Source organism: Quercus suber, unplaced genomic scaffold (assembly GCF_002906115.3).
Source record: "Quercus suber isolate HL8 unplaced genomic scaffold, Cork oak 2.0 scaffold_138, whole genome shotgun sequence".
Lineage (NCBI taxonomy): Eukaryota > Viridiplantae > Streptophyta > Magnoliopsida > Fagales > Fagaceae > Quercus > Quercus suber.
In genome coordinates this window covers 324,558-351,587 of record NW_027069600.1, presented here as the reverse complement: position 1 = coordinate 351,587, position 27,030 = coordinate 324,558, and the positions used below count along the sequence as shown (strand labels likewise).

Genomic DNA, 27,030 nt, shown 5'->3' with positions numbered 1-27,030 from the left:
GCTCATTCAAAGAAGCGCGCTTTAGGCGCCCTTTTTTGCGCTCTTTCAAAAAGCACAAAGCGCGCTTTTTAGTGCTTTTTTATATTTTTCAAAAAAAAAAAAAAATCAAAACTGAAACAAAACTTTAGGATCTTGACATTATTGATATAAACCATTGATTTGACATGTTTTTAGTGTAACTTACTTATCAAAAAAAGATATTTTGAGTGTAACTTGTCCTAAAAGGCTAAAACCAAACCTTACCAACACTGAGCTGACTGGTTTTGTTATCTTAGACTGTTGCTGATTGATTTCCTCATCATAGAATGCACTGTGCAGACCAGTCAATATCTGAACCAAGTTGTTATCCTCAAGCTTTTGTTATTCTCGAGTTGTATTAGTTGGGCACTGAGTAGCACATGCTTCTTTATAAGCTGGCTGGTGATGCAAACCAGTAGCACATGTTTCTTTGCATTTTTCTTGTAAGTAGTTTATTGTCCTATTCCCTCGAACGTTATATTATACTATTTGTTGTTCAATTTGTTTTATAGATTTTGCTCCTTGACAGTGGACACTCTTTTAAGGGCGCATTTGTTGTAGTGAAGTTAGCTTTTCTAGATCAATTTGATTTTCTTCTAAAAGAGCACAATCCATTATTGTTGCTTGCCTTTTAATGTAGGAGCATAACCAAAAGTTATTTCAATATTTTGTTTTAGATTTTCTGTGGATAATTTCATATTGTAATGTAGTTATTAGTTTAGTTTGGATTGGTATCTGAGTTTGGTTAAGATTAGTTGTTTATCATTATCATTTGTTTAGGATTATCGGATTAGTATTTGAGATTATTTAGAATTATTAGATTAGTATTTGAGATTGTTTAGGATTTGTTTAAGAGAGTTTATCCTTATCATTGTGATTCCTGGAAGCGGCATATAAAGCTCTAGATGATTTCCTTTATATTTTCAGACTGTTATTATTATTAATTAGAATATTTGCAGAAATTGCAATGTGTTTGTTTGGTGGTGAATCCAAACACCTTAGGTGGGAAGCCTAAGGTCTATGGTGAGACTAATCTAGGTGGGAAGCCTGGGCTGTCCTGTATCAACTTGGTATCAGAGCCCAACCCAATCACCCCCTTTCAGCAACCCAAAACCACATCTAACCAACCCAAACCCACACCCATTAGTAGAAAACAAACCAACCACCAGATATGCCATTACTCAAATTCTTACCCCACGAGATCTGCAAACTAGAGCCAGAACCAATCCGCACCATATACCCACTTTGGCCACAAATTCTTTATCCCAAAACCAGTTGATGCAGGACAGACCTTAGGCTTCCCACCTAAGATGTTTGGATTCACCACCAAACAAATAGAATGCAATTTCTGCAAATATTGTGAATAACAATAATAATAATAATAATAGTCTAAAAATACAAAGGAAGTCATTTGGAGCTTTATATACTGCTTTCAAAAATCACAATGATAAGGATAAACTCTCCTAAACAAATCCTAAACAATCTCAAATACTAATCTGATAATCCTAAACAAATGATAATGATAAACAACTAATCCTAACCAAACTCAAACTCAAACACCAATCCAAACTAAACAAATAACTACGTTACAATTTGAAATTATCTATGTAAAATCTAAAACGAAATATTGAAATAACTTTTGGTTATGCTTTTGCATTATACTCCCTTGGTTTAAGAAAACTCGACCTTGAGTTTTGTAGTGATGAAGAATTAAGACTTTGGTGCCTAATACTTCCTTCAGATTATAAATCACCCTAGGAAGCACTAAGAGTAGAATGACCTTCAATTTCACAACATCATAGAACTCCTCTGGAAACACAAAATCAATGTGTTGAACAAGCACAATCTTATCTTGAACCATAGTATCAACCTTTTGGACTTCATCAGCCTGTAGATGTTCATCAACCTCATGGATCATGAAGGGCTTAACAGTAGTGCTTTCATCAGAATCAACTTCCACATCAAGTGCACCCTCTAAATCTTCGCTCACTTGTTGAAATTTCTCTTCTTATGTAGACTCTATAATAGGTTCTTCTTGCTGCATGAATGTTGAAACATCATCTATTGGCACTTGTACCTCTATTTCAACATTAGTCTTTGGTGGAACCTGAACTTCATTTTTCTGAGTAGAAGAGTCTAGCAAAACCTTTATTATTTTTCTTAAGTCTTGAGCTATGGCAGTGAAGTCTTGATAGATGGATGAGGTGTTTTCTTGCTGAATATTGTCTCTGTGATGTAGAAAATTTCCATGAGAGGATTGAGGTTGATAATTCTCTTGATAGGATTGGGGAACATATTTCTCTCTAAGTATTTGTTTCATTTCATTCCAATCAGTTATGGCAGGCTTGCTCCTTCCTTTGCAATGATTCTCGATACTATGCCAAAAGTATCTAGCTCTACTTCTCAATTTCAACCTAGCAAACCTAACTTTATTAGAATCTGGCAGACATATTTGATCAAAGAATTGATCTATCTCATCTAACCAATTAATGAAGGTCCATGGATTTGGACGTCCATCAAATATTGGTGCTTCTGAGACTACCATGATTCATTGGAATAGACTTTCAACAATTTGAAATGAACATGGGCTTGGTAATCTGGGCTTTGGCTGGTGCTCATTATGTGGGGCTTGATGAGCGTGGGCTTGTAGTGAACTCTAGTGTCTGCTGGAACTCTAGTGGGAAGCCTAAGGTCTACAGTGGGACTAATCTAGGTGGGAAGCCTAGGTTGTCCTGCATCACCTTTACTTCTGCCATCAAACTTTCCCTTATCATAGCTCTTTAGAATGTTTTGATCTTGTAAAGAAGAGTTCTTCAATTTGTTTTTTACGCAACTTTTACAGTTTTGAGTGTATGTTAAAATCTCTATCCTAACATATCCACAGTAAGCAGACTTTTTTGGGACATAGAAAACAAATGGTTTGGTGAGTTTGATTATGTGATACGATCTCTTTTCTTCCTTTTTTCATTATTCTCTCCTACAATCATAAGAGTTATAAATATAATTTCTAGCTTGATTTTACTTCTTTCTAAATTGGGATTGTGTTCTTTTTTGAAGCTTTGGTATCCATGAGGATTATATATCCAAGTCTCACCCTGTGACAGTTTGAAACTTTTACTGCAATTGTTTTTACTTTGTGCTGCAGTCTTGTTACTTTTTGGTCATGCTGTGTGGGAAAACTAATCTTTTATTCAAATGGTAATGCCTCTTATTTGTATGGGACAGGTAGATTGGTGGTGATCGTACCTAAATATGGTTGTGGAGATAATAATACAGGTTTTTGCTTTATCCTGTGATTAGCATGAGTTCATCTTTTTGGGAATTAAATGTTTTTAACTTGTCTTTGGATTTGCATCATAAGTCATAACATTAGAATGTTATTGATTAATTTTTTTGGTCATAGAAAGTGATTGAGCAGATGCCACCCATTTCCAAGCAAGATTTTTTCATAAGTCGGTGATGTTAGTGTTGTGACGAGTACTTTACTGATTCCCATGATTCTTTGTATGCCCGAACGGAAAATGTTTGATAATTTTAATCTTAATATGTCTGCAAGTGGGGAGTTGTGATTCAGGCTTTTTTGTACTTGATTTTCAAGGGTACATTTGGTACACTGAAATGATTATTACATGGGAATAAGAATAAGTATTACAAAAAATACATTAAATTGGAATGTAATAAATATTACTGTTCATTAGTTTGGCGACCATTTAGGAATAGAATCTTGAATATGCATCCACAATTTAGTAAAGTATAAAAAGAATGTGTAATTAAATTAATTTTAAGTCAAATTTCCTAAAATACACTTATTTTAAGGTGTTCAAAATAGAGCTAATAATTAACAAGAAGGAAAATTTATTTTCTTTCCTTTTGAAGATGTGACAACTAATGGCTTTTAAAATTTTTTTTTTTTAAAAAGTTATTACATAAGGTGAAAGAATAAATATTTAATACTTTTGATAAGAAATAATTATTCCTCATTTTGAAGAATAACTATTCATAAGAAATAACTATTCATTGTAATAAAAATATAACTAAACAACCGAATAGTTATGCTATAGGAATATCTATTACATTACAGTGCCTATTACAGTCTACCAAACATGTCTCAAGTCATAGAAAATGAGTGAGCAGATGCCATCAAGACTTCTTTATAAGCTGGTGATGTTTGTTTTATGGTTTTGTGACAAGTACTTTCCTAGGTCCTACAATTGTTTGTGTGTCAAGACAAAAATGTTTGATTATTTAAACTTGATATGTATGCTGGAGGGGAAATTGTGATTATTTAAACTTGAAATGTATGCTTGAGCAACAGAGTTTAAGAGCATGTGAGTTTCTTTCATATTTTGCTAGTTAAGAGCCATTTTTTTTCTGTTAAAAGTCAATAATTATGAGATCTATTAGTGCTATAGGACCATAATTAACCATAATAGGTCACTGTGCAACATGAAGTCAGTACTGTATTGTTAGTGCTGTTTTTGTGAATCTTTATAGGACTCTGACTTGTGTGTAAAGATGAGCACACACATATAAATGAATACACACACACACACACACACACTTTAGAAATCTGTCACATTGGTCTCTTTGTAACTTAAAACTTAGTTCAGGTTTGCAAAAAAACATTCCCTGGTTTGCTTTGATCAAGTTTTTGAAAAGCTCCAACTAGTCAAGTTTTGTCATATCAGAGAGGCTGTTACAAGGTTCCTAATCATTGATTTTATTCCCTCTTTCAAAGGACTTGTGTATATTACATAGTTGGGTAGGATAGGACTTGAGTCTTCAATCGACTCTCTTGTCCCATCCTTCTAGAATTTTTGTACTTAAAAAAGATTCATTTTCATTATGATTGCAATCAAGTGATGAAACCCACTCATTATTTCAAAAAATGTATTAAGTATCTGTCTTGAGTAACTTTCTAAAGAAACAATGCTTTTTTCTTTTAATTTCAACTTTAAAAATCAATAAATAAATGGTTCATTTTCTAAAGAATTTACCCAGGCCAAGATAAGAATATCTATTTATTTCTGAACATTCTTTTTAGATATGGCCTCTGCATCTGCACATACATTAATGATGGCAAAACTGAAAGCACTTGCTCCAGTGGTATTTCTTGTTGGTTGTCATTAGCAAGGCATATCTTGCCCCCTGTATTTGAGTAATATTAATACTGTCAGAAAACATGGAAATCTATACTGCATAATATATAAAAACTTGGATTTGAACTTGTTTTTCTTTTGTTAATTTGTGAATTTGATATATGATAGGATCAAGTAATAAAAAGGATAAAGAAAGTAAATTGAAATCAGTAAAAGGAAGATGTAAACATTATGTTGACTCTGAATTGTGTTTTTGTCATAATCGCCTAGAAAGCAAGTCATCCAGCGGTTGAGTCCACTCAGGATCTCTATGATATGCGTGATCAGATCTATAACTTTATTATTTGGTTGATTGGTGAATGATATAAGATCATTATAGTCATAGTATATGGGTCCAACTGTGATGTAGTGAGTTACTAAGTGCTAATCAGTATTCTCATGGAAGCACTCAAATTAAATTAAAGGGAGGGAGGGCATAGTATTAGTAATAGTCATAGTATAGGTTACCCTTGAAAAGGGAGAGTAGTTACCCTTAGGTTTGAGACAACACCAGGGTGGTGAAGAACAAGCCAACCATTTGGCCAGATAGTGATATCTGCTCAGGTTGCTCCGATTTTTCTAATACCACACTTTTAATGCCCTTCCTACACAACACAACACAGCACAAATACATTTTTCATTTTTCTTTCTTTGGTTGCTCACTATGTATTAATTTATAACAATATGTCCGATAACTAATGGAATGGTAGAAAGAAGTCTAGTAGTGAATAGTGAATATTAAGTATCTATGAAGAGCAAGAGAAATAGCGAGTCCACATATGCCTGTGCCAACTATTACTATCTCTATCTCTTCCACTTCTTCCATTTTCTATTGTCTCATATGCGAGTCCACTAATGTCTCTGTGGATTCAGTATTTGATGCAGAAGAAGAAGGAATAAAAAAACATGTTTTTAGATCAAAATCAATAGTCAACATTGTAAATATAAATTGATAAAAAGATTTCCAAGTTGAACCCACTAGCACTAGTACGTGTGTAGACTTTTAGTTGGTTTAAGAATAAGAGCATTTACTAATTACTAATGGAACACTATATAATAACTTCTATCTTTCTCTTTTCTTTCTTTAAATATTATTAATATAGAGCGTTAACTAATGGTTAGATTGTTGAATGTATGGTATAAACTGTCAACTTAATGGATTGACTGTTAAAGAAAGAAGCAAGTGGTTAGCTGCTAAAATGCTATTTTGTTTCATTGAAAGTTTCTGATATGATTTTATTGTAATCCCTTTCTGAATTTACTTGGTTTGAGTGCCTCTAACCCAAACACTGTATACAATTTTGGTCAAATGTTTCTTTTTGAAGCATGATTTATCTATGAAAAATCCAATGTGATGTCGCACCTGTCAAACATGGTGCTTATTAGTTTGCTGCTTGCTGGCTCTGACTTTATATGTGTCTGTAAACATTGCAACATTATATTTTCCTAGTGTAAACATTACAACATTATATTTTTCTAGTAAAATTTATTGCATGATATGTGAATGAGTGTGAAATGAACTTGGGACTGGGTTATGGGGTATTCATTGCACCAAACAACAAGGGACCTGTGATTCAAACTGACAATTTGTGGAACAATGCACCTAGGTCATTTTATTCCTAAGGTTTTTTTTTTTTGGTTTTTGTATAGGTATTGTTTGAGTCATATGGATAAAGGAGAAAACATCAAGATGGGTTCTGGAGAACAAAACTCCAGGTGGAGTGTTTTTTATGGGGTTAAGGTTATTCTAGCAATGCCTGAAGCTCTCATGGCAGGGATTGATACAGCTACTTCTAAGCTTGAGTATGCTCCTGCTACTGCTAGGCTTGAGTCCCCTTCGTCTTCGTCTTCTGTGTTAAAGAATAAGAGCTCAGATTTGAGTCCAAGGCCTCAATATGATGCCCAACTGGCGGGTGAAGCTTACAGAGCAGGATGTGCAGCCTTGGCTGCTGGCAAGCTTGATGAGGCTCTTTACTCTTTGAATATTTCTCTCTCGAAATTCCCACCTGATAAGACTAATGCTGTTGCTAAGCTTCAGTCTCTCAGTGCACCTGCGTCTCAGCAACTCCACAAGTCTCCCATTTGAACTACCAGGTACTTTTTTACAGTTTTAAATTTTTGAGATTTTTATACTTTTTTTGTTAATTTAATGATGTCATATAACTTGTCTCTTTGAACCGGTAATGAGTAAAAGAACTTTTAAGTTATTTTTTGCTTGATGGTTTTGATTTTCTCTTTGTGCCTCATGTTGCTGTTTACACTCTATTTGGATATTAGGAAGGGTGAAGGGAGTGGAAAAAAAAAAGGGTAGAGAAATGCTTAAGCAAGGTATCTGATTTCTTAAGCAATTCAACATTTTCCTTTTCCTTTACCCTTTCCAAGAGCTAATCAGGTCCAAACGTTTTTATACTTCCCACTGCCTCCATAACCTTCCTGTCTTGAGTTTAAAACCAGGACAACAATGCTTAAAAATATAGGTTTTGTATCCATTGATCTTCTAAATTATTTTATAATCTCGCAAATCTAGGTCTTTTATATGCTTCCATAATTCTAAAATAGTGACCAGTGAGGTACATTTTATTAAACAATTTGAACATTAACAACTCAGTGAATCAATGTGGATGAAATTAAAATGGAGAGAACTTTAAGAGACACTTTAATCTCCCAAATAAAAAATTAACCTGGACTTCAGCTGTTATTAAGCTAAAGTCATTGTCTCTGTCATTTTAGGAACTCAAGAAATATTCCTACTAATTAAATGTTAAATTTATACTTCAAATTTTGGCGTGAAGGGTTTTTTTTTTTTTTTTTTTTTTTTTTTTAATTAAAAAAAATGTTAGTTTGATGGGAAGAATGGTTCATGTTATATGAGATGTTTCTCTAAACTAACCGTCTGACATTTTTTTTTTTTTTGATAAATAAGAAGAGAATATTATTAATTAAAAGAAAAGTAAGAGAAACACAAAGAATTCACAGTAGTGAATAAAAGAAAAAAGGAACAAAAAGATAAAAGCAGCTCCTAATCTATTCTAATAGATGAAATAAAATCCATAAATGTAGAACAATCCGAGAAACCCCAACAACGAGACCAATCAAAGAGGGTCCTCTGACAAATCTCTAATAACTGAACCACAGTTTTTTTCTCATCCTCAAAAGATTGCCAATTTTGTTCAGTCCAAATAGTTCATATTAAACAGCCTGAAACCAAATTCCAAATATTAGAACTATGCTTCCCAAGCCAATGATACTAACAAAATAATAAGTTCACAACAGAATTTGGCATGACCCAGTCGATCCCAAACAATTGAAGCATATACATCCACAAAGAATGAGTTATCGGGCAAAAAAGTAACAAGTGATTCACAGATTTTGCATTACAACAACATAAACAACAACGATTCGCCAAAGGGCGACCATGAAGCATAAGATTATCCAACGTTAAAATCTGACCATGAGTTGCTATCCACATAAAAAAAAGGAGAGATACTACGTCTACAACATTTTTACAACAAATCATAGGTGATTAGTTGTTATTGGTTCAAATTTGAACCTAATACTAAGATTACTTCTTTGCTCCAATAATAACAACCAGTAACAACTTGTTACTTAAGATTTGTTGTAAAAATGTTGTGAAAATGTTGTGGACATATCATTTCTCTAAAAAAAAGTCACCCTTTTAAGAACTTTAACTTTCCAAATACCCTTCCGAGGGAAAGTGAAAAGAGTTGCATTACGAATCTTATGATAAAAAAGATCGAGTACCAAACTTCTCACTGTCATTAAGATCCCAACAAAGCCTGTCATACCTTCCACCCCTAGTAATTTGAGTTTGGATGAAATGAAGAAGGGAGTAGGAAGCTGCCAACTCCCAATCATTGATTTCTCTATGAAATCTTAAACTCCACACTTTGTCATTATCACTCAGTGGAGGGCTTAACACATCAAAAATATAAGCCTTTTTATTAGCTGAACACAATAATAACTGAGGATAAAGAATGCACTTATTATGCCAAAAAAGAATACGAGAACCATCTCCTACCACAAAAGAGAAATGCTTAGCGAAAGTTTCCCACCGTTCACTAATACTCTGCTATAACACACAACCATAAGCCCTATTATAAGCTTTATTGCACCAACCCCTTTTTCCCTTCCCATATTTCATGGGACCCTTCGCCATAGATGAGAGGTTTCATGGCCATACTTCTAAAGCCATTTTCCTAATAGGGCCTGATTAAAAGGCGCCAACTTTCGAATTCCTAAACCACCCAACTCACGTGGTAAGCAAACATTTTTCCAAGCCACCAATGGATATTTGAAACACTTAACTGATGAGCCCCATAAGAAGTTCCTTTGAATGCGTTCCAATCTAGTCGCCATAGCTTTAGGGATAGTAAAAAGGAAAAGGTAATAAGTCGGAAGGTAGAAAGGATACTCTTTAGCAAGGTGAGTCTACCACCCTTTGACAAATAAAGCTGCTTCCAGTCTGAAAGCTTCCTTTCCATCCTCTCAAGGATCAGATTCCAAATAGAGGCTGTTTTGTACAAAGTTTCCAATGGCATACCCAAGTAAATCATAGACAAATTGCCCACCCTGCACTGAAGGATATTAGCCAAAGACTGGATGTTATGCACCTCCCCAATAGGGACAATTTCACTTTTCCCTGCATTCACCTTCAAATTAGTAAAAGCTTCAAAACAAGACAAAACCGGCCTAATAGATAGAATTTGCTTTCTAGAGGCATCACAGAAAAGAATGGTATCATCAGCAAATAAAAGGTGAGAAATACGGATTCCAGTAGAATTAATAGGACTCACATGAAAATCTTGAATGAAACCACCTTCCTTAGTTTTCTTCAGGATACGACTTAAAACCTCCACGATCAAAAGAAAGAGAAGGGGAGACAAATGATCGCCTTGTCTGAGACCTCTAAAGCTACCAAAGTAACCAGCAGGAGATCCATTAACCATAACTGAGAAGCGAACAGTAGATACACAAGTCTTTAGCTATTTCCTCCATCTATCCCCAAAGCCCATCTTCTCCAACAGATAAAACGAAGTGTCCCAATTCATATGATCAAAAGCTTTCTCAATGTCTAACTTACACACCACCCCTGGAGTACAACACTTCAATCTACTGTCTAAACATTCATTGGCAATAAGCATTGAATACAAAATCTATTTGCCACCAACAAAATAATTCTGTGACTCCGAATAAGATTATCTAGCACCTGCCTCAATCTGTTAGCTAAAACCTAGGACAAAATTTTATACACACTGTCCATTAAGTTGATAGGCCTAAAATCTTTGATATTCAATGCATTTTTTTTTTTTGGAAATCAGAGATAGGAAAGAAGCATTTAGAGACCGTTCAAGCTCTGAGCTCATATGGAAATGATCAAAGAAGGCCATGACATTTATTTCCACTACATTCCAGCATTTTTGAAAAAAAGCCATAGTGAAATTGTTGGGACCTGGGGCTTTATCACCCTCCATCTCTTGAAGAACCTTTACCACTTCCTCAGAAAAATCCCTCTCTAATTCAAGCCGCTCATCCTTCTCGATGCTAGCAAACTCTAATCCATCCATAGAAGGGCGCTAAGTATCAGACTTAGTGTACAAACTATGGTAAAAATGGACTAGCTTAGACCGCACCTATTCCTCATCCTCATAGAGGACACCATCCACCTCTATACCTCGAATATGATTAGTTCTTCTATGGGAGTTTGCAACCCAATGAAAAAAGTGAGTATTATTGTCCCCCTCCTTCACAAATAAAATCCGGAACTTTTGTCTCCAAGAAATCTCTTCCAAAGAGGCAAGATGTGCAATCTCTCCTTTAATCCGAATACAACGAGTTTGATCCTCCTAAGGAAGACCTGACAAGTCCTCCCTAGCATCCAAACCCAACAATTCAGATAAAAGACATTTCTTCCTAAAGGCTAGATTTCCAAATTGCTCCTTATTCCACTTTTTCAAGTCCTCTTTAAGAGCTTTTAATTTACGAACCAGAATAAAGCTAGGAGAACCTGAAAAGCAATACCCATTCCACCATTGCCAAACCCTCTCTACGAAACCCTCTTCTTTCAACCACATATTCTCGAACTTAAAGGCACTTCGACCTTTATTAACATTACTCGCCACCACCAAAAGAGGGTAATGATCATAAACTACACAAGGGAGTACATTTTGAGACACGTTTCCAAAGTGATTTACCCAATCCACTAATGCCAAGGTTGTATAAATTCTTGACATGCAATCTATCCCTGAATCTCTAAACCAAGTAAACGAAGCCCCTTCAAGGGGTAAGTTCACAAGGTAATTAGCCTCAATGAAGTTTGGAAAAGCAAACATAGCCGGACTAGAAGCTTCAAAACCAAATCTCTCACTCGGATATCGAATGGTATTGAAATCCCCAAAAAAACACAGTATTCCACCTGGAGTGCATCCTTGAAAGTTCTTCCTACAGAGCACTCCGCTGATTATCCTCATTAGGCCCATACACTCCTAAACAAGTCCATACAAAATCATTACAACCCCCTTCAATAAAACATTAACAGAAAACAGACCAACAGCACAGTCAACTTTTTCAAAAACTCTCTTGTTCCAAACTAGTAACACCCCCCTACAGTATTGACTGCATCTAGAACAACCCAATCTAGGAATGGACTACACCAAAGGCTTCAAACAACAAAAGAGTTTAAAGAAGACAGCTTAGTTTTTTGAAAGTAAACTATATTACACTTCCACTCCTTGAGAAGATTTTTACATATCTCTTGCTTTTGAGGATTATTTAATCCCCTAACATTCCAAGATAGCAGCCGTAAACTCATTTAAAACTGGTAATTGCCCCCGTATCTACTAAGAAATCTCTATTCCTCCCCTTAGATGCTACCCCATCATAATTAATAGAAGAAAATAAACTTTTGAGTTCCCTAAGCACTTTTTGCTTGGAGTTCACAATACCTTTAGAAGACCCAACACTAACAACATCAACACAATCTTGTTTGAGGAGACAAAACAGAGTCAAGCATTGATCTTCGTGCTTAACAATAGGAAAACCCACAATTCTACGTAAATTTTTCATCAGGCTACAAACCCATTTTGAATTTTTCATTGCTGACCCCTAAACCTCTCCCTCATCACCTTCCTGGATCACCTCCAACTCCTTCTGTTCATTGGGATCCCATTTAGATAGAGGTGATCACTCCAAAATATGTGATACTAGGACAATTTTCTGCTTCAAATATGCGCTGCTCCTATGCAACTGGCAGTTGAAAATTCTGATTCTACGTTAGATTTTTTTTTTTGGGTAAAATATCATTTTCGTCCCTAAACTATCACAAAAGTTCGTTTTTCGTCCCTAAACTTTCAAAAGTTCTATTTTTGTCGCTAAATTATCACAAAAGTTCGTTTTTCGTCCCTAAACTTTCAAAAGTTCTATTTTCGTCCCTAAACTTTATCAAACGTATTGATTTTCGTCCCTCCCACATCAGCACTCCGTCAAGCCACGTCAGCACTTCGTCAGAACTTTTGAAAATTTAGGACGAAAATAGAACTTTTGAAAGTTTAAAGATGAAAAATGAACTTTTGTGATAGTTTAGGGACGAAAATAGAACTTTTGAAAGTTTAGGGACGAAAAATAAACTTTTGTGATAGTTTAGAGACGAAAATGATATTTTGCCCTTTTTTTTTTTTTTTTTGAGAAGAATTCTACGTTAGAATTTAGAACATCTAATACCAACACAATCTCATCTCACTTCATTTGACTTCAACGTAGTTGCCACGCAAAACATGACTACATTTTCGATGCACGTTTTGTAGAAATATTAATATCTTTTTTCACTTAGGGAAAAAAAAGAAAAAAAGAAAAGAAAAGAAAGATAAAAACTTGATGAAGACTGAAATGACCTTGAGAAGAAAGCCATCTTTGACTATTCCAAGATAAAAAGCAAAAGTCAACATGCCATAAGCAAGGTCCAAAAAAGCAACTAACAAACTAGCTAGCATACACTATATTTTGTGATTTTCCTCAACTGCAAGAGCCCACAATCAAATCAAATCAGTGGAGGCATGTCCCTATTGAAGAAATCAGCCAAGTGTTTGATCAAATCCCTAGCTCTCTCACATTTCAAATCATACAAATGAAACCCGTGATCCTCCCCTTCTATTTCTTCAATCTCCACCACACCCATCCACCCACTCCTACTCAAAGCCTCATAAAAAAGCCACCCCCTATCCCTCAATATAGACCCGGTTTGGATAGCACTTTAAATCACTCAAAATTGCATTGCGTTTTTTGTATGTTTTTTTTTTAGCAGCCGGATTTATTGACTTTTGTGAGAAAAAAAATATTGTGCATGTACTGTGCGTGTACTGTTCATGTACTGTTCACACATTAAAAATATTAAAAGTGGATCTCACAGTACTATTCATATATTTAAAAATTATTTTGCTACAGTGTTTTCATTATCAATCAATTTTTAGCAACTTTTAACAACAATAAGTGCTACAGTGTTTCTTTTATTCAATTTTAAGTTTAAGATTTGTTGTTTTTTGTTTGTCTCTGTTAGGCTTTCTTCACGAAAAGCTTTGTCATCACTTATCACATGTGTGGTATGTACAAATAATAATATTGTTTTTCTTTTCAAAAAGTGAGACCGAGTATTTGGGTCCTATATATGTGTGTGTGTGAGAGAGACAGCGGTGAATACACGCATTCATATATACATTGGAATTATTTACTTATACTTAAAATTTTTACTAACTTCTAATGAGTAATTACCAAATATAATTATTAATTCATCTAACTCTTCATTCAACTGGAGTTCAAATTATTTGTATTTTGTGACTATTTGAAGCTTTTAGGGCTATTGAATGCATGTAAATATTAATACGTTCATATTATCATAAACTAGTATGTAATCCATACAAACGCATTGATGCATTTAAAATTAAATAAAAATTTTATTATAAAATATAAATAATTACTCAAATTATTAAAAAAAAAATAGCATGTGACACATGCATACGTATAGATACATTTAAAATTAAACACAATTTTTATCATAAAAATATAAATAATTAGTCAAATTTTTTTTTAAAAGTAAACGTAATTAGTCACGTATTAAAATCCTTACTTAAATTTAATACTACTTATTATCATATATTTTTCTAATTTTTAATAAGATAGAACGTGTGGTGATCTTTGCTGTGTGGTGATTTTTATTGAATATATATGATTGGTTTTTTTTTTTTTTTTTTTTTTTTTTTTTTTTTTTTTTTTTTTTAATTTTATAGTTCATTAATATTAGATTCTTAGTAATTTGTACTATTAACTCATGTGGAGGTAAAAGTCCAAATTTATGTCTTGGGCCTAGGGTCCTATTTGAAGACTGAGGTGTGTCCGAAGAGGAGTAAATGATTGAGAAGGATCCCAGGTGGGATAAGTGTGCATGGAAATGATCAAAGAATATAGTTTGAAGAGTGTGTCCTCTTCGGATATGAAGCATATCGATCAAGCAAGTACCTGGAAGGTTTGAGTGACTTTCCTGACAATTCTAATGATAAGGATGAACCTCAAGCACGTATAAAGATGATAAGAACAAAGAAATATTTAAAGGAAAAGTTGTTACCACTGCATTAAATGCACTGCAGCAACTTTTCTGACCGCATTAATGTGGAGAAGACCCCTAAACAGTGCAGTCTCAATTACCACCACTCATGGAGAACCGACGAAGATACCTGACGGGACATATATTCAAGTGAACGTTTAGATGAAGAACAAATGGACGATTAGAATAGTCTAGAAGAAAACTATATAAGTGTAAAAGTCCTCTTACAGAGGGGGGAGGATGGGAAAAAAGAAAAGAGAAGAAGAAGAAAAGAAAAAGTCATTGTAGTTCTAAGAATTGTATTAGCCTTTCAAACACTAATTTATCTCTTCGGACATCAATTTATTTGAATATTAAGTGTGTTTTTATACTTGTTCATCATTTAAAACCTGTATTAGAAGTTGCTTAATTCACTATCAGTCTAACTCTTTCACCCACTTTCTACAAATTCATTGTATTGGGCTTGTTGGGCTCATATTTCATATCTTTTGGGCTTGGGCTATAACTTGGGACCCTACAACTCACTTGACACAAAATTAAAAAACTTAAGTGAATACATGACACAAACTTAAATAGATAATTATAGTATAGTTCTTACATAAATTTAGACACATAGCATAAAATTATATTCTAATTTCAAATTCTAATTGAACTTTTTTTGAGCTTTACCTATTAAAGTAATACACAATTTTAACTTTTTTTGAACCATTTTTGTGATTTGGGTTTATTTGTAATACACAATTTTAAATAGTAGATGTAACTGTTAATTATTTTTTGTTGTTGATATAAGTAATCATCGCATGGAATAACGTCAATTCTTTTATTTTTAGTAATATAATTCTATCTGCTTCTTCCTCTTTAACATAAATCAATAAAATAACTCAGGAAAATAAAAATTGGCATGAAATTCCTAAAAACAGAAGGACAAACTCTAATAGTTGTTTTTGTGGGGAAAGTTGGGGTTTCCACTTCTAGTTGAGAAGCCAAAGCAACCGATTTGTTTTGGCATATTGGCATCTCCTTTAGAAACTTCCACTGAAACCCATCTTACGTTCGTGCTTGAATTTTTTTTTTTTTTTTTTTTTTTGCTTTCTTTTTTTATAAGTTGAATTTGCTTTGCTTGGATTGTTATTGAGTGCTTTACAAGAAATATATATAAAATACTAGTATAGTATGATTTTTTTGTTGCGTGCGTTTCTTTTTTGTTGCGTGCGTTTCTAAGTGCTCATAATAACTACCCTATAATATTTACAATTCATTCTCAAAAAAAAAAGAAAAAAAGAATGAGATGTGCAATCTTATTATATTTACAATTTACTATTCACATACTGTCATTACTGTTCAGTTTTCAATTTCAACAACAATAAGTTCAATTCAAACAGACTCATTATATTTACTATATTTACAATTCTAGGATGAGGCGTGTCCACCGAACCTTAAGTGCCTTAAAAATAAAGGCGAGTCCTACAAAAAAAGTAAGACCTAGGATGATTCGGGACAGGCTCACCTCCCGTTCAATACTCTCCTGTTTTCTCTATTTTTTAAATAGATGAAGGACATGTGTAAGTGAAGCAATCCAAACGCTAAAAAAGAACCCACAAAGCAACTTACTCTCTCTCCGTCTTCCTCTCTCTAGAACTCCAGAATTGAGTATTTCTCAGTAAATTGTTCTTTCCTTCAACTTCTACACAAAGATGGTAAAAATCCACAAAGCAGTGCATAAATCTCCAGTACTATAGCAATTACTGAAAAAATCAACTATCTCCATTACTCTCTCCGTCTAGCTCTATTCAGAGCTGAGCATCAGACGCTCCAAGATCAGACCTTACTTGAGAAGATCGGCGCTTGCCAGAGAAGAAAGGGCGAAATTGGGACATTGGATGAAATATTCCATGGGATCTCCAACAAGATCAGGGAAAGGAAATTGAACCCAAACCTCACCACTCAATCATAAATGGTTCCACAAGAACACCAAAGCAGGTAAATCCTAGTCTATAGTTGTTTTGGGTTTCAAGAAAATACAAAAGCTTGGCTTAAACTCACCTAAAAATGAAAAAAATAAAAATTCTTACAGATGAAGGGGTTCCATTGTAAGTAATGATGCCCAGAAGCCCAAAAAACTGAATATAAGATTCAAACAAAAGGGCATTTTTCTTTGTGTAGAAGATGAAGGAAGGAGCAAGTCACAATTTAATGAGAAAGAGAAACACCTTTGATGCTCGGTTCTGGAGTTCTAGAGATAGTTGAGAGAGAGCGAGAGACGAAGAGAGAATAATGGAGAGAGAATGAAAGAAAAGTTGCTTTGTGGCTTTTTTTTTAGCCTTTGGATTGCTTCACTTACACGTGTCCTTCATCTATTTAAAAAATGGAGAAAACAGGAGGGTATTGAACGGGAGGTGAGCTTGCCTGTCCCGGATGATTCTATGATTATATATGCATGATCCCCGCTAAAAAAAATACTATTATACAGAACAGTCTCATTTAATTTTCCACCACACAAACAATTGGATTGGGTCCATCATCAATCGTCGGTAATAAAAGAACATATTTGTCTCCTCTCTCCTCCCTTGACAAAAACACTTGGTTTTCGTGTAAGTCGCCGGAATACAAGTCATTTTTTCCCATTTTTAATAGGAAAATGCTGACTGATTCTATTTTTATGTTGAAATGTCATTCATTTTATTATTTTATATATATATATATATATAATGTGCTGTTTTTTATATTCTTTTTTTAAAACTTAGTCACGTGGTTATTTAATTGAAAAATAATTTTGATCTTATAAGAAAAAATTCACATGGTAAAATTTTAAAAGACTTAAGGAACAACACCTAAGTAGCGTACTTAAGTTTTGGCTTAAGCAGTATACCTAAGTTTTGTTTAAAATTTAAGTTGTCTACTTATATGGTTTAAAATTTGACACTTACTTACCTGAAGTTAGCTCAGTTAGAATTCTGTAACGTACCTTTGTAAAAAACATGATTAAATATGTAATTTTGCTCTACTTTTATGTCTCTCTCCTCAAAAAACACAAAAAAACATAAAAATGCAAGATCAAGTAAGATAAAAAAGGATCTAGCGAACACTTTTGTCATGAGATTTTAAATCATTGGGAGGCAATCTAAATTTCGGTCAAACTATAAGTAGATAAGTTGTAATTTGTCCACACACATACACACACACACACACACACACACACACACACACATTCTATAGTTTTAGAATCACAGTTTTTAAGTGGTGAAGAAAAAATAATAAGTGTGGGGGAAAAAGGGCCCAGCCCAACGTAATGGGCCGAAGGCCCATAGGAGGGCTATTTTTCGACCGAGAAGAAGAAGATGGAAAAGGCAGGGCTCGGCTGGAAGTAGGACCCTCAAAAGGAAGAATTATCACAATCCGAAGAGGATATCTCCTATCCGAGGAGGTTGTAATCCTCTGACGCGATATCATAGATCAATTGAATGTGTGAAAGGCCAGAATGACCTTCCGAGGACTCCACCTGATCAAGATAAGCTCTGAGTATGCTATGAAACGATAAGAATGGAGAAATATCTAAGGGGAAAGCTGCTGCCACCGTATTTAATGCACTGCAGCAACTTTTCTGGCCGCATTTATGTGGAGAAGACCTTTGAACAATGCATCCTAACCTACCGCCACTCACACAGAGCTAAAAGAAGATGCCTGACGTGACATGTACTTCAGCAAACTCATGGATGAGGAACACGTGGACAATGGAGATAAGGAAAAGAGTGACTATATAAAGGAAGGAAGCTCCTAACAAGGAAAAGGCGGAGAAAACTTGATTGTAACCCTAAGATTTTTGTTCATCAGAAAAACATATATTGTAGCTCTTCGGATTATCAAATTCTACGTGAAAATTAATGTTGGCTTGTGTTTGAAGGTTATGATTAACCGTTGTCAATTCCATACTTAACCTAACTCTTTCACCCATACTCTACAAATTAATTGTTCTTGGGTTTGGGCCACAAATACCAACCCTACAATAAGTATATGTTAAAATAAAAAACAATCAATCATAATCTACCATAAAAGTATTTATATGTTAAAATAGGAAAGATTTGTGTTTGACATTTTTTTTTTTAACTTGAGTTATTTTAAGAAGAGTTAAACAAATATGTGATAAATTGGGACGGATGAAACGAGTAAAAAGCGTGACAAATTTGTATTCCAAGTTATCTTCTTGTGCTACAAGTGGATAAGTTGTAATTTGTCCACACACAAACATATATATTCTATAGTTTTAGAATCACAATTTTTAAGTGGTGAAGAAAAAATAATAAGTATATGTTAAAATAAAAAACAATCAATCATAATCTACCATAAAAGTATTTATATGTTAATAATAGGACAGATTTGTGTTTGATTTATTTATTTATTTATTTAAAACTTGAGTTATTTTAAGAAGAGTTAAACAAATATGTTATAAATTAGGACGGATGAAACGAGTAAAAAGCGTGACAAATTTGTATTCCAAGCTGTCCCCTTGTGTTGTTGGAAGTTGGAACCGTCTAGACGTCTAGTTCCCTCCTTTTATAAAGGAACACATCAAGTCCAACACATCCGATTCCTATTCACCTCTTACAATCTCTCAGCCAAAGCACACGAGTGCACACACACAAACACACAGATGAATCCAAGCAACGCAGATGTATCTCTTGAGGTACCTCCTTACCTCAGAGTATACAAAGATGGAACCTTGGAAAGGCTTGCAGGAACCCAAGTTGCCCCTTCTGGGTTAGATCCTCAAACTGGTGTTGTATCCAAGGACATAGTGATAATACCACAAACCGGTGTCTCAGCTAGACTTTACTGTCTCAACAAAGAAATCAATGACCCTCAAAAGCTTCCCATAGTTCTTTACTTTCACGGAGGAGCATTTTGCATATCATCAACCTCTGATCCCTTCTATCACAACAGCCTCAACGCACTAGTTGCTGAAGCTAACATCATTGTTATCTCTGTAAACTACAGGATAGCCCCAGAGTTCCCACTTCCAACAGCCTATGAAGATTGCTGGGATGCGCTCAAGTGGGTGGATTCTCAAGCTGTGGGAAACGATGGCCTTGAGCCATGGCTCAAAGACAAAGCTGACTTTGAGAGAGTTTACTTGGTTGGAGACAGTGCTGGTGCTAATATTGCACACCACATGGCCTTGAGGGCTAAGTCCAACTCGGACTTAAATCTCATCAAGGTCAATGGGATTGGTTCAATTAATCCTTATTTCTGGAGTGAAAAGCCAATTGGGTTAGAGGTCACAGATCCAGTAAGAAAAGCAATGGTGGACAAGTGGTGGAACTATGTGTGTCCATCTGATAAAGGTTGTGATGATTTACTTATTAACCCATTTGTGGATGGTGCACCAAGTTTTGCTAACCTGGCCTGCCATAAAATACTAGTTCTTGTTGCTGAGAAAGATATACTGAGGGATAGAGGTAAGCTTTATTATGAAAAATTGGTGAATAGTGAGTGGAAAGGTACGGCTGAGATCTTCGAGACTGAAGGGGAAGATCACGTGTTTCATATCTTCGACCCCAATTGTCAAAAAGCGAAGATCTTGATTAAACGCCTGGCCTCCTTCATCAACCAGTGATACTAGTCTCTGTTCTCTCGTGTGTCAATGTGTGATGGAGTATTAAATTTCAAAGTTGGGAATTGAAAAATAAAGAGAAAGCTGACTTTCTGCAGTTTGCTTTCAATTCTAAGCTTGTCAAAGTTTCCAACTTCCGTCTACATATGATTCACTACACCATTTAATATTGTATCGCAAAATGTGTCCTTCAGTTATTGTCATGCAATAAATAATTACAAGTTGCTTCAAATTTTCAATCCTCTTGCCTTCATCAATGACGAAGGCAGTCTTGTAATATAGACTATATTTTTACAATTTACTTTAAGATGTTATTAATTTTCATGTGGCTGATTACTGACATAATCATGTAATTAATTGACATTATCCATTTCTCTCGTAGATGAGAAATTTGGATTTAAATAGCCTTCTCACTTAAGTCCTAAGACAGACCCAAATTCATAGGAGTACTGTGACAAATACTAAAATTTTAATATTTAGCACACCAAATATAAAAAATCACTTTCACACTTTCATAAAATTTATCAAATATCAAATAAATCTGGCAAATTACTACGGTATTCAAAAAATCACTTTCATAAAATGTGTCAAACAACAAATAAACTTAGTATATGTAATAGGAGAGAGGAAACCTGTTTTGAAAATATGGTGGACTTTTTCCTACATCCATGCTTGTGGCACAAGTTGTGCCGCATATAGTTGGGCAGCATAGCTCGCTGCAGTAAGATGTGCTCAACTATTTTTTATTCAATTCTCTCTTTCCCACGTCACATCCCACGTCTTATCACATCGCATGTCCTATCACTATGCCTCGCTCTTTGGCAGTTCGATGTGCTTAACATATTCGTTTTTGTCTGCCGTTTATTCTTAAAAAAGAAAAAAAAAAGATCGTGTTTGTAAATTTTTTAATATAAAAAATAATAGCTTATAATTTTTGTCACAATTTGCTGTTATGACAAATTAGAATTGTGGAGTAAAAGTGATGAATTTATGAGAGTCTTCGATTTTACCTAGGGGTGTCCAGAACCTGCTCGACCTGTCGAAACTGCTCGACCTGCCGCCATCCGAATCGAAATTCGACCGACTCGAGCACCACCGCGGTCGGTGACGATTTTGTCCAACGAAACCCGACCCTCATCGGTTCGAGTAACCCGCTGGAACTGACCCGATCGAAGAATTGGTTGATTTGTTAGATTTTCCTCCTTTTCTCTCTCAGATCAGCCCAGTTTTAGTGGATATCTCCCTTTCTATGCCCAGATCCGGTGGAGATCTCGAGTTCTTCACCTAGATCCGGTGGAGATCTCAAGATCTCCGTCCAGATTGAGTGGAGATCTTGAGTTCTCTGCCCAGATCTGGTGCAGATCTCATGATTTTCGCCCAGATCTGGTGGAGATCTCGAGTTCTCCGTTCAGATCTGATCATGATCTCGTGAACTCGGTGATTTTTGGTGCAAATGGAGTGGGTTTTTGCAGATTCTGGCAAAATTTTTGTAGTTCCGGTGAAGTTTTTGCAGATTCCGGCGACATTTGCAGATTCCGGCGACTCGACCGAACCGACCCGAAAATCACTAGAACCCGAACTGACTCGACCGATTGATGCCGGCAGTCGGTTTCGGGTCCCTTCGCCTTCCACTCGACGCCGGCGGGTCGGGTCCGGGTTGGGTCCAAAACCGACCCGGCCCGACCTGTAGACAGCCCTAATTTCACCATTCACAACTTGCTACAAGAGCAAATTCAAAAGTTGTAATAATAGTATTACTCTTTTAATATAAAAGATGTGCGGTTTATTTTAGATAATAATAATATGTTGTAATTTTAAAATAAAAAATGTGATATAAAGTGTATTGTAAATTGACATAATAAAATACATAAAGTAACTTTTTAATACATCAAAATAACAATTTCTTAAAATATTTGTTAATGTTCTAACATACTTAGTCTTACTTTGTAATTAGTGTACTTATTATTATTTTTTTTTCTTTTCAGAAAGTATTTGCAGTGTTCTCATTTGTAAGTACTAAAATCTAATCACAAGATGACAACTTGAAAATGACACCTTCACAAATTGTGAAATTAAGTATAAATTTGGGTGCAAACTTAATATAGGTAAAAAAGACGTCACTTTATTGTCCATATTAACAATTTCACACCTCAATGGATTGTGAAAAATGTAATGGAAAAGATTAAATCATTAAATGAAAGTTGGAAGGTAAAGGCGAGCAAGATATTGACAGTTCGGATCTTTTTAATCTTGGAAAAGTAAAAGCAAGAAGGACATTACAATCCTATCCAAATCCATCATCTTTATTTCCACTCAACTTTACGTCCCTACAAAACTCACCAATCCAAACCAAAAGCTTCCTCTACTTGTCTACTTCAATGGTGGTGCCTCTTTTCCATTCACTTCCAAGCACTATAAACTGCATAAACACTCTTGTATCCAAAGCTAACGTTGTTTCAATCTCAGTGAATTATAGGAAAGCCCTTGAAAACCCAATTCCAGCTACATACAAGGATTCTTGGGCTATTCTACGATGGGTTGAGTGCCATTGTAACTATAATAGGCCTGAGGTATGGTTGAATTATGAGCATGTGGATTTTGAGAGAGTGTTCTTGGCTGGAGAAAGTTCTAGTGCTATTGCTTATAATCTGGCTATGAAGGATGGAGAGGCCCAAGCCCACTTTGGGCTTAAGATGGGCCTTTTTGGTGTTTCTTTGGTACAGGATTCATACTATATTGGGTTGGGGGCCCAAGATCCAAGCAGGAATCGGTTATGGCCATTTGTGTGCCCGAACCAACCGGATAATGATGACCTGCAGGTTAATCCGGTGGCAAAGGGTGCACCTAGCTTGGCCCAATTGGGGGGTGTAGGAGGGTTTTGGTATGTGTGGCTAATATAGATGGTGCCATTTTTATGAGGCATTGAGTAAGAGTGGATGGATAACTATTGTGGAGATTGAAGAAACATAAGGGGGAGGATCATGGGTTTCATTTGTATGATTTGAAGTGTGAGAAAGCTAGGGATTTGACCAAACACTAGGCTGATTTCTTCAATAGGGATATGCCTCCATTGATTTGATTTGATTGTGGGCTCTTGCAATTGTGGAAAATATAACATCCTTGTTTCTATTGGGCTTTCTTCAGTTAAAAGCTTTGTCATCATTTTTTTTTTTTAATTTATTTATTATCACATATGTATTACTATTATTTTTCTTTTCAAAAAGTGAGACCGAGGCATTTGGGGCCAACAAAGCCTATTATATGTACCAAAGTTCTTGTTAAGCACAATTAGGGGATGTCATTTTCAAAATTAATTAACATAGAGGTGGGCCAAAAAAAAAAACAAAAAATTATATACACCAAAGTTCTTTTTAAGCACAATTTGGGGATGTCATTTTCAAAATTAATTAACATAGAGGTGAATCCACGCACTCATGCATGTATATATCGGAATTATTTACTTATATTTAAAAATATTACGAATTTCTAATGACCAAAAAAATTATTTATAAAAAATTTGGCAAATTATTTTTATTTCATAATTATTTGAAACTTTTAAGCTGTTTGAGTGCATGTAAATTTTTAGAATATATTAATACATTTGTGTAGGGACTGGGTTTGAACACTTCTACTGTTGAGTAAGTGGACTCAAGCCCAGCTAGCCCAATACAATGAATTTGTAGAGAGCGGGATCAAGAACTAGGCCTTAGCAAGCAGACAACGCCCAATGCAGTGTTCGCCACCATTCGACATAGACGAATGGAAATTATCCTTAAAGGTTTGTCCTTGGCCCGGTCCGAGGAGCTTGGTCATAGTCCTTTTCTCCCAATCCCCCCTCTTTTATCTGCTTCTTCTCCTTATATAGTCCTCTTCCAATGATCCCTTTCCTTCACTTGTTGATCATCCATGCTTCTTTCTGATAACCAGTCCCATCAGCCACCTTCCCATTCTCTCTGTGGGCTGCAGCAACCAAGGATGCGCTGTTCAGGGGTCATTTCCTCATCAATGCAGCCAGAACGTTAGTTGTGGGCATTTAATGTAGAGGTGACAGTTCATCTTGGACTTGCTCCTCCACCATGCTTCCACGACTGACACATTGTGCTTGGTCTTTCTCCTTAGATGCCCTAGAGGGCTGCTTTTGGTGACTTGTTACTTCCTCCACCCATGGTCTTGGTTGGCTGAGGACAGGGTCGTCCTCAGCAAGGTTCCTAGGCAATTTGGACTTTCAAACTTCATTCTCGGGCGTTCCTTCCTCCTCAGCAAGGGCCTTGGGCTTGGTACAAAGTGGGCTGGGGTTACCGGATTCTCTGACCCCACAATTCGTATTATCATAAATAAGTAAATCATGATTTCATAATATCATTGAAATCCATGATTTTGAGTTATTTTTAATACACAATTCTAAATAGTAGAGGTACTCATTAATGGTTTTTCAATTATTGATGTAATCATGTAAGTAATTGTTAGGAAGAATCACGATAATTCTTTTACTTTTATTTTTCCGTTGCTCTTTATATCATTCTTATTTTTTTTTTCTTTCCAATTTAACATAAATCAATAAAATGACTCAAGAAAATATAATTTAGTGTAAAATTCCTAAAAACAAAAGGACAAACTCTAATAGGGGTTGTTTTTGGGGGAAGAGGTTGGGCAGCTCGTTTCCCAGTTGAGAAGCCAAAGCAACCATTTTGATTTGTTTTTCTTTTAATTTTTTTTTAAATTAAAAAAAAAATTAAAGCTAGAAACTTTCAGTGAAACATGTCTTATGCTTTTGCTTGAATTTGTTTTGCTTCTAAATTGTTGTTGTTTTTTTTTTTTTTTTTTTTAAATAAGTTGAATTGTTGTTTTGCTTGGGTTGCTGTTGCCTTGTTGGCTGCTTTACAAGCAAGAAATATGGTACATGTATGGTATGATTTTGTATTGCTTTCGTTGTTGAGTGCTTACAATAACTAACATAAAATATATACAATTTGGAATGAGACTTGTCCAATTTTTAAGGCCTGTTTGGTACATAAACTTAAACATATGTTTTTAGTTTTTAAAAAATATTACATGTATTTTCACATAATAAAAAAAAAATTAAAATATGTTATTTAAATATACATACCAAACATACCTTTATATTCTTGTATCTTTAGAATTTCCTGTTACCTTACCTGAAGTGACTTGAAATTAAGGAAAAGGGCTTCAAAAAAGTAGAAGAAGGATGATTCTATCCATGATCCGCGCTAAATAAATATTTTACAAAATAGTTCTTATTTCATTTTCCACCACTCAAACAATTGGGCCTATCATCAATTGTCGGTGGTAAAGATTATTTGTCTCATTATTTGTGTTTTACTTTTTCTATTTCATCAATTATAGAATGCTCTCTCTCTCTCTCTCTCTCTCTCTCTCTCTCTCTCTCTCTCTCTTGAAACCAAGAAATATAGACCTGCCTGCCATCCATACCAGAATAAATGAAGTTTTCCGTTAGATAGGAACAAATTTGATAAATATTGATAACTCTTGGATGGAGTATTAGAACGGAAAAATCCATTAGATAATGAACTATTGGTTCTAAGCCATCTCTGGCGATAAATCAACAATTTGAAGTGCTTTTCTTGCGTATTCTTAATAAACCAGCGTTTATATATAGATGTAGGAAGGTCTGTTTGGTAAGTAAGAAGCCCTTTTGGCATCTCTTCATCTGCAAAGAATTCTCGATGTGAAAACACAGAGACAAAGGGTGGATCTTTGAATAGGAAAAAAAGTGGATCCGCAGGGTCCCAAATGAATTGGCTTATTAGAAAAAAGCCTTGTTCTTTGGAAGATCTATCTCTTGTCTGGTACTGCACGGTTTCACTCTGCAAGAACTCTGAATCATTCTCTTGAAGCTCATCCTCTTCATCATAAATGATCCGCTTGCCCTGAAATGACCTAGCCCAATAGGGAAATCCCAATTCATTGGGCTTTTCGATACAATCAAATAGAAAACTCTAAGGGCGCCATATTCTAGGAGCCTAAACTATGTGATTGAATAAACCCTCCTCTATCTGTTGCGGGTCGAGGGCTCCTTCTCGTTCCCCTTCTTCTTCAAACTCTGATTTGTATTGTTCATAGAGAAATCTTTGATCAACGATAGAAAAAGATCCAGTTTGCATCATATCTAAGGGATTCCTTGGACAAATGGAAGTTTAACTCCTAAAGAAGCACTTCATGAAGCCTCACGTAATTTGATTGAGTTATTTATTCCTTTTTTACATGCAGAAGAAGAAAAATTACATTTAGAAAATAATCAACAAAAATTTACTTTACCCTTTTTTACTTGTCATGATAGATTGGCTAAACTAAATAAAATTCAACAGAAATAGCATTGAAATCCATTTTTATAGACCAATCAGAATTGCCTCCTAGAATTTATAATTGCCTCAAAGGGTCCAATATACATACCCTCTTGGACCTTTTAAATAACAGTCAAACCGACTTTATTTATTGTGAAAATATTGTAAAAATATTGTGGACATAGCACATTATTTTTTTTAATTCCTCCCCAGATTTCGGCAACCATTCCCCCCCCCCCAAATTTTCGGCAATGGCATTGCTGCAAAATTTTTTCCCCCTATTTCAGCAATGCTATTGTCATAGTTGGGTTCCTTTGGGCCCCGCGCACTTCA

General features: G+C 35.0%; 1 protein-coding gene, 1 long non-coding RNA gene and 1 pseudogene across 2 annotated transcripts; all 3 read left to right on the top strand.

Annotated features, from left to right (window-relative positions):
* Positions 1 to 2,513: 2,513 nt before the first annotated feature.
* Positions 2,514 to 7,371, top strand: LOC136068857 (uncharacterized). Its single transcript, XR_010630165.1, has 2 exons — positions 2,514 to 3,294; positions 6,807 to 7,371. It is a non-coding gene; the product is annotated as an uncharacterized LOC136068857 (long non-coding RNA).
* An 11,886-nt stretch (positions 7,372 to 19,257) lies between these two features.
* LOC112017581 (probable carboxylesterase 2) lies at positions 19,258 to 20,613 on the top strand. The gene has a single exon (XM_024050042.2). It carries the CDS (start codon positions 19,415 to 19,417, stop codon positions 20,375 to 20,377), a length of 963 nt encoding a protein of 320 aa, XP_023905810.1. The 5' UTR covers positions 19,258 to 19,414; the 3' UTR covers positions 20,378 to 20,613.
* Positions 20,614 to 21,827: 1,214 nt separating this feature from the next.
* Positions 21,828 to 23,566, top strand: LOC112017552 (probable carboxylesterase 2; annotated as a pseudogene).
* The last annotated feature ends 3,464 nt before the right edge of the window (positions 23,567 to 27,030 follow it).

What these genes read in the sequence shown, in the direction of transcription:
- LOC112017581 (XM_024050042.2), top strand. Translation starts at nt 19,415, where the DNA reads ATGAATCCAAGCAACGCAGATGTATCTCTTGAGGTACCTCCTTACCTC.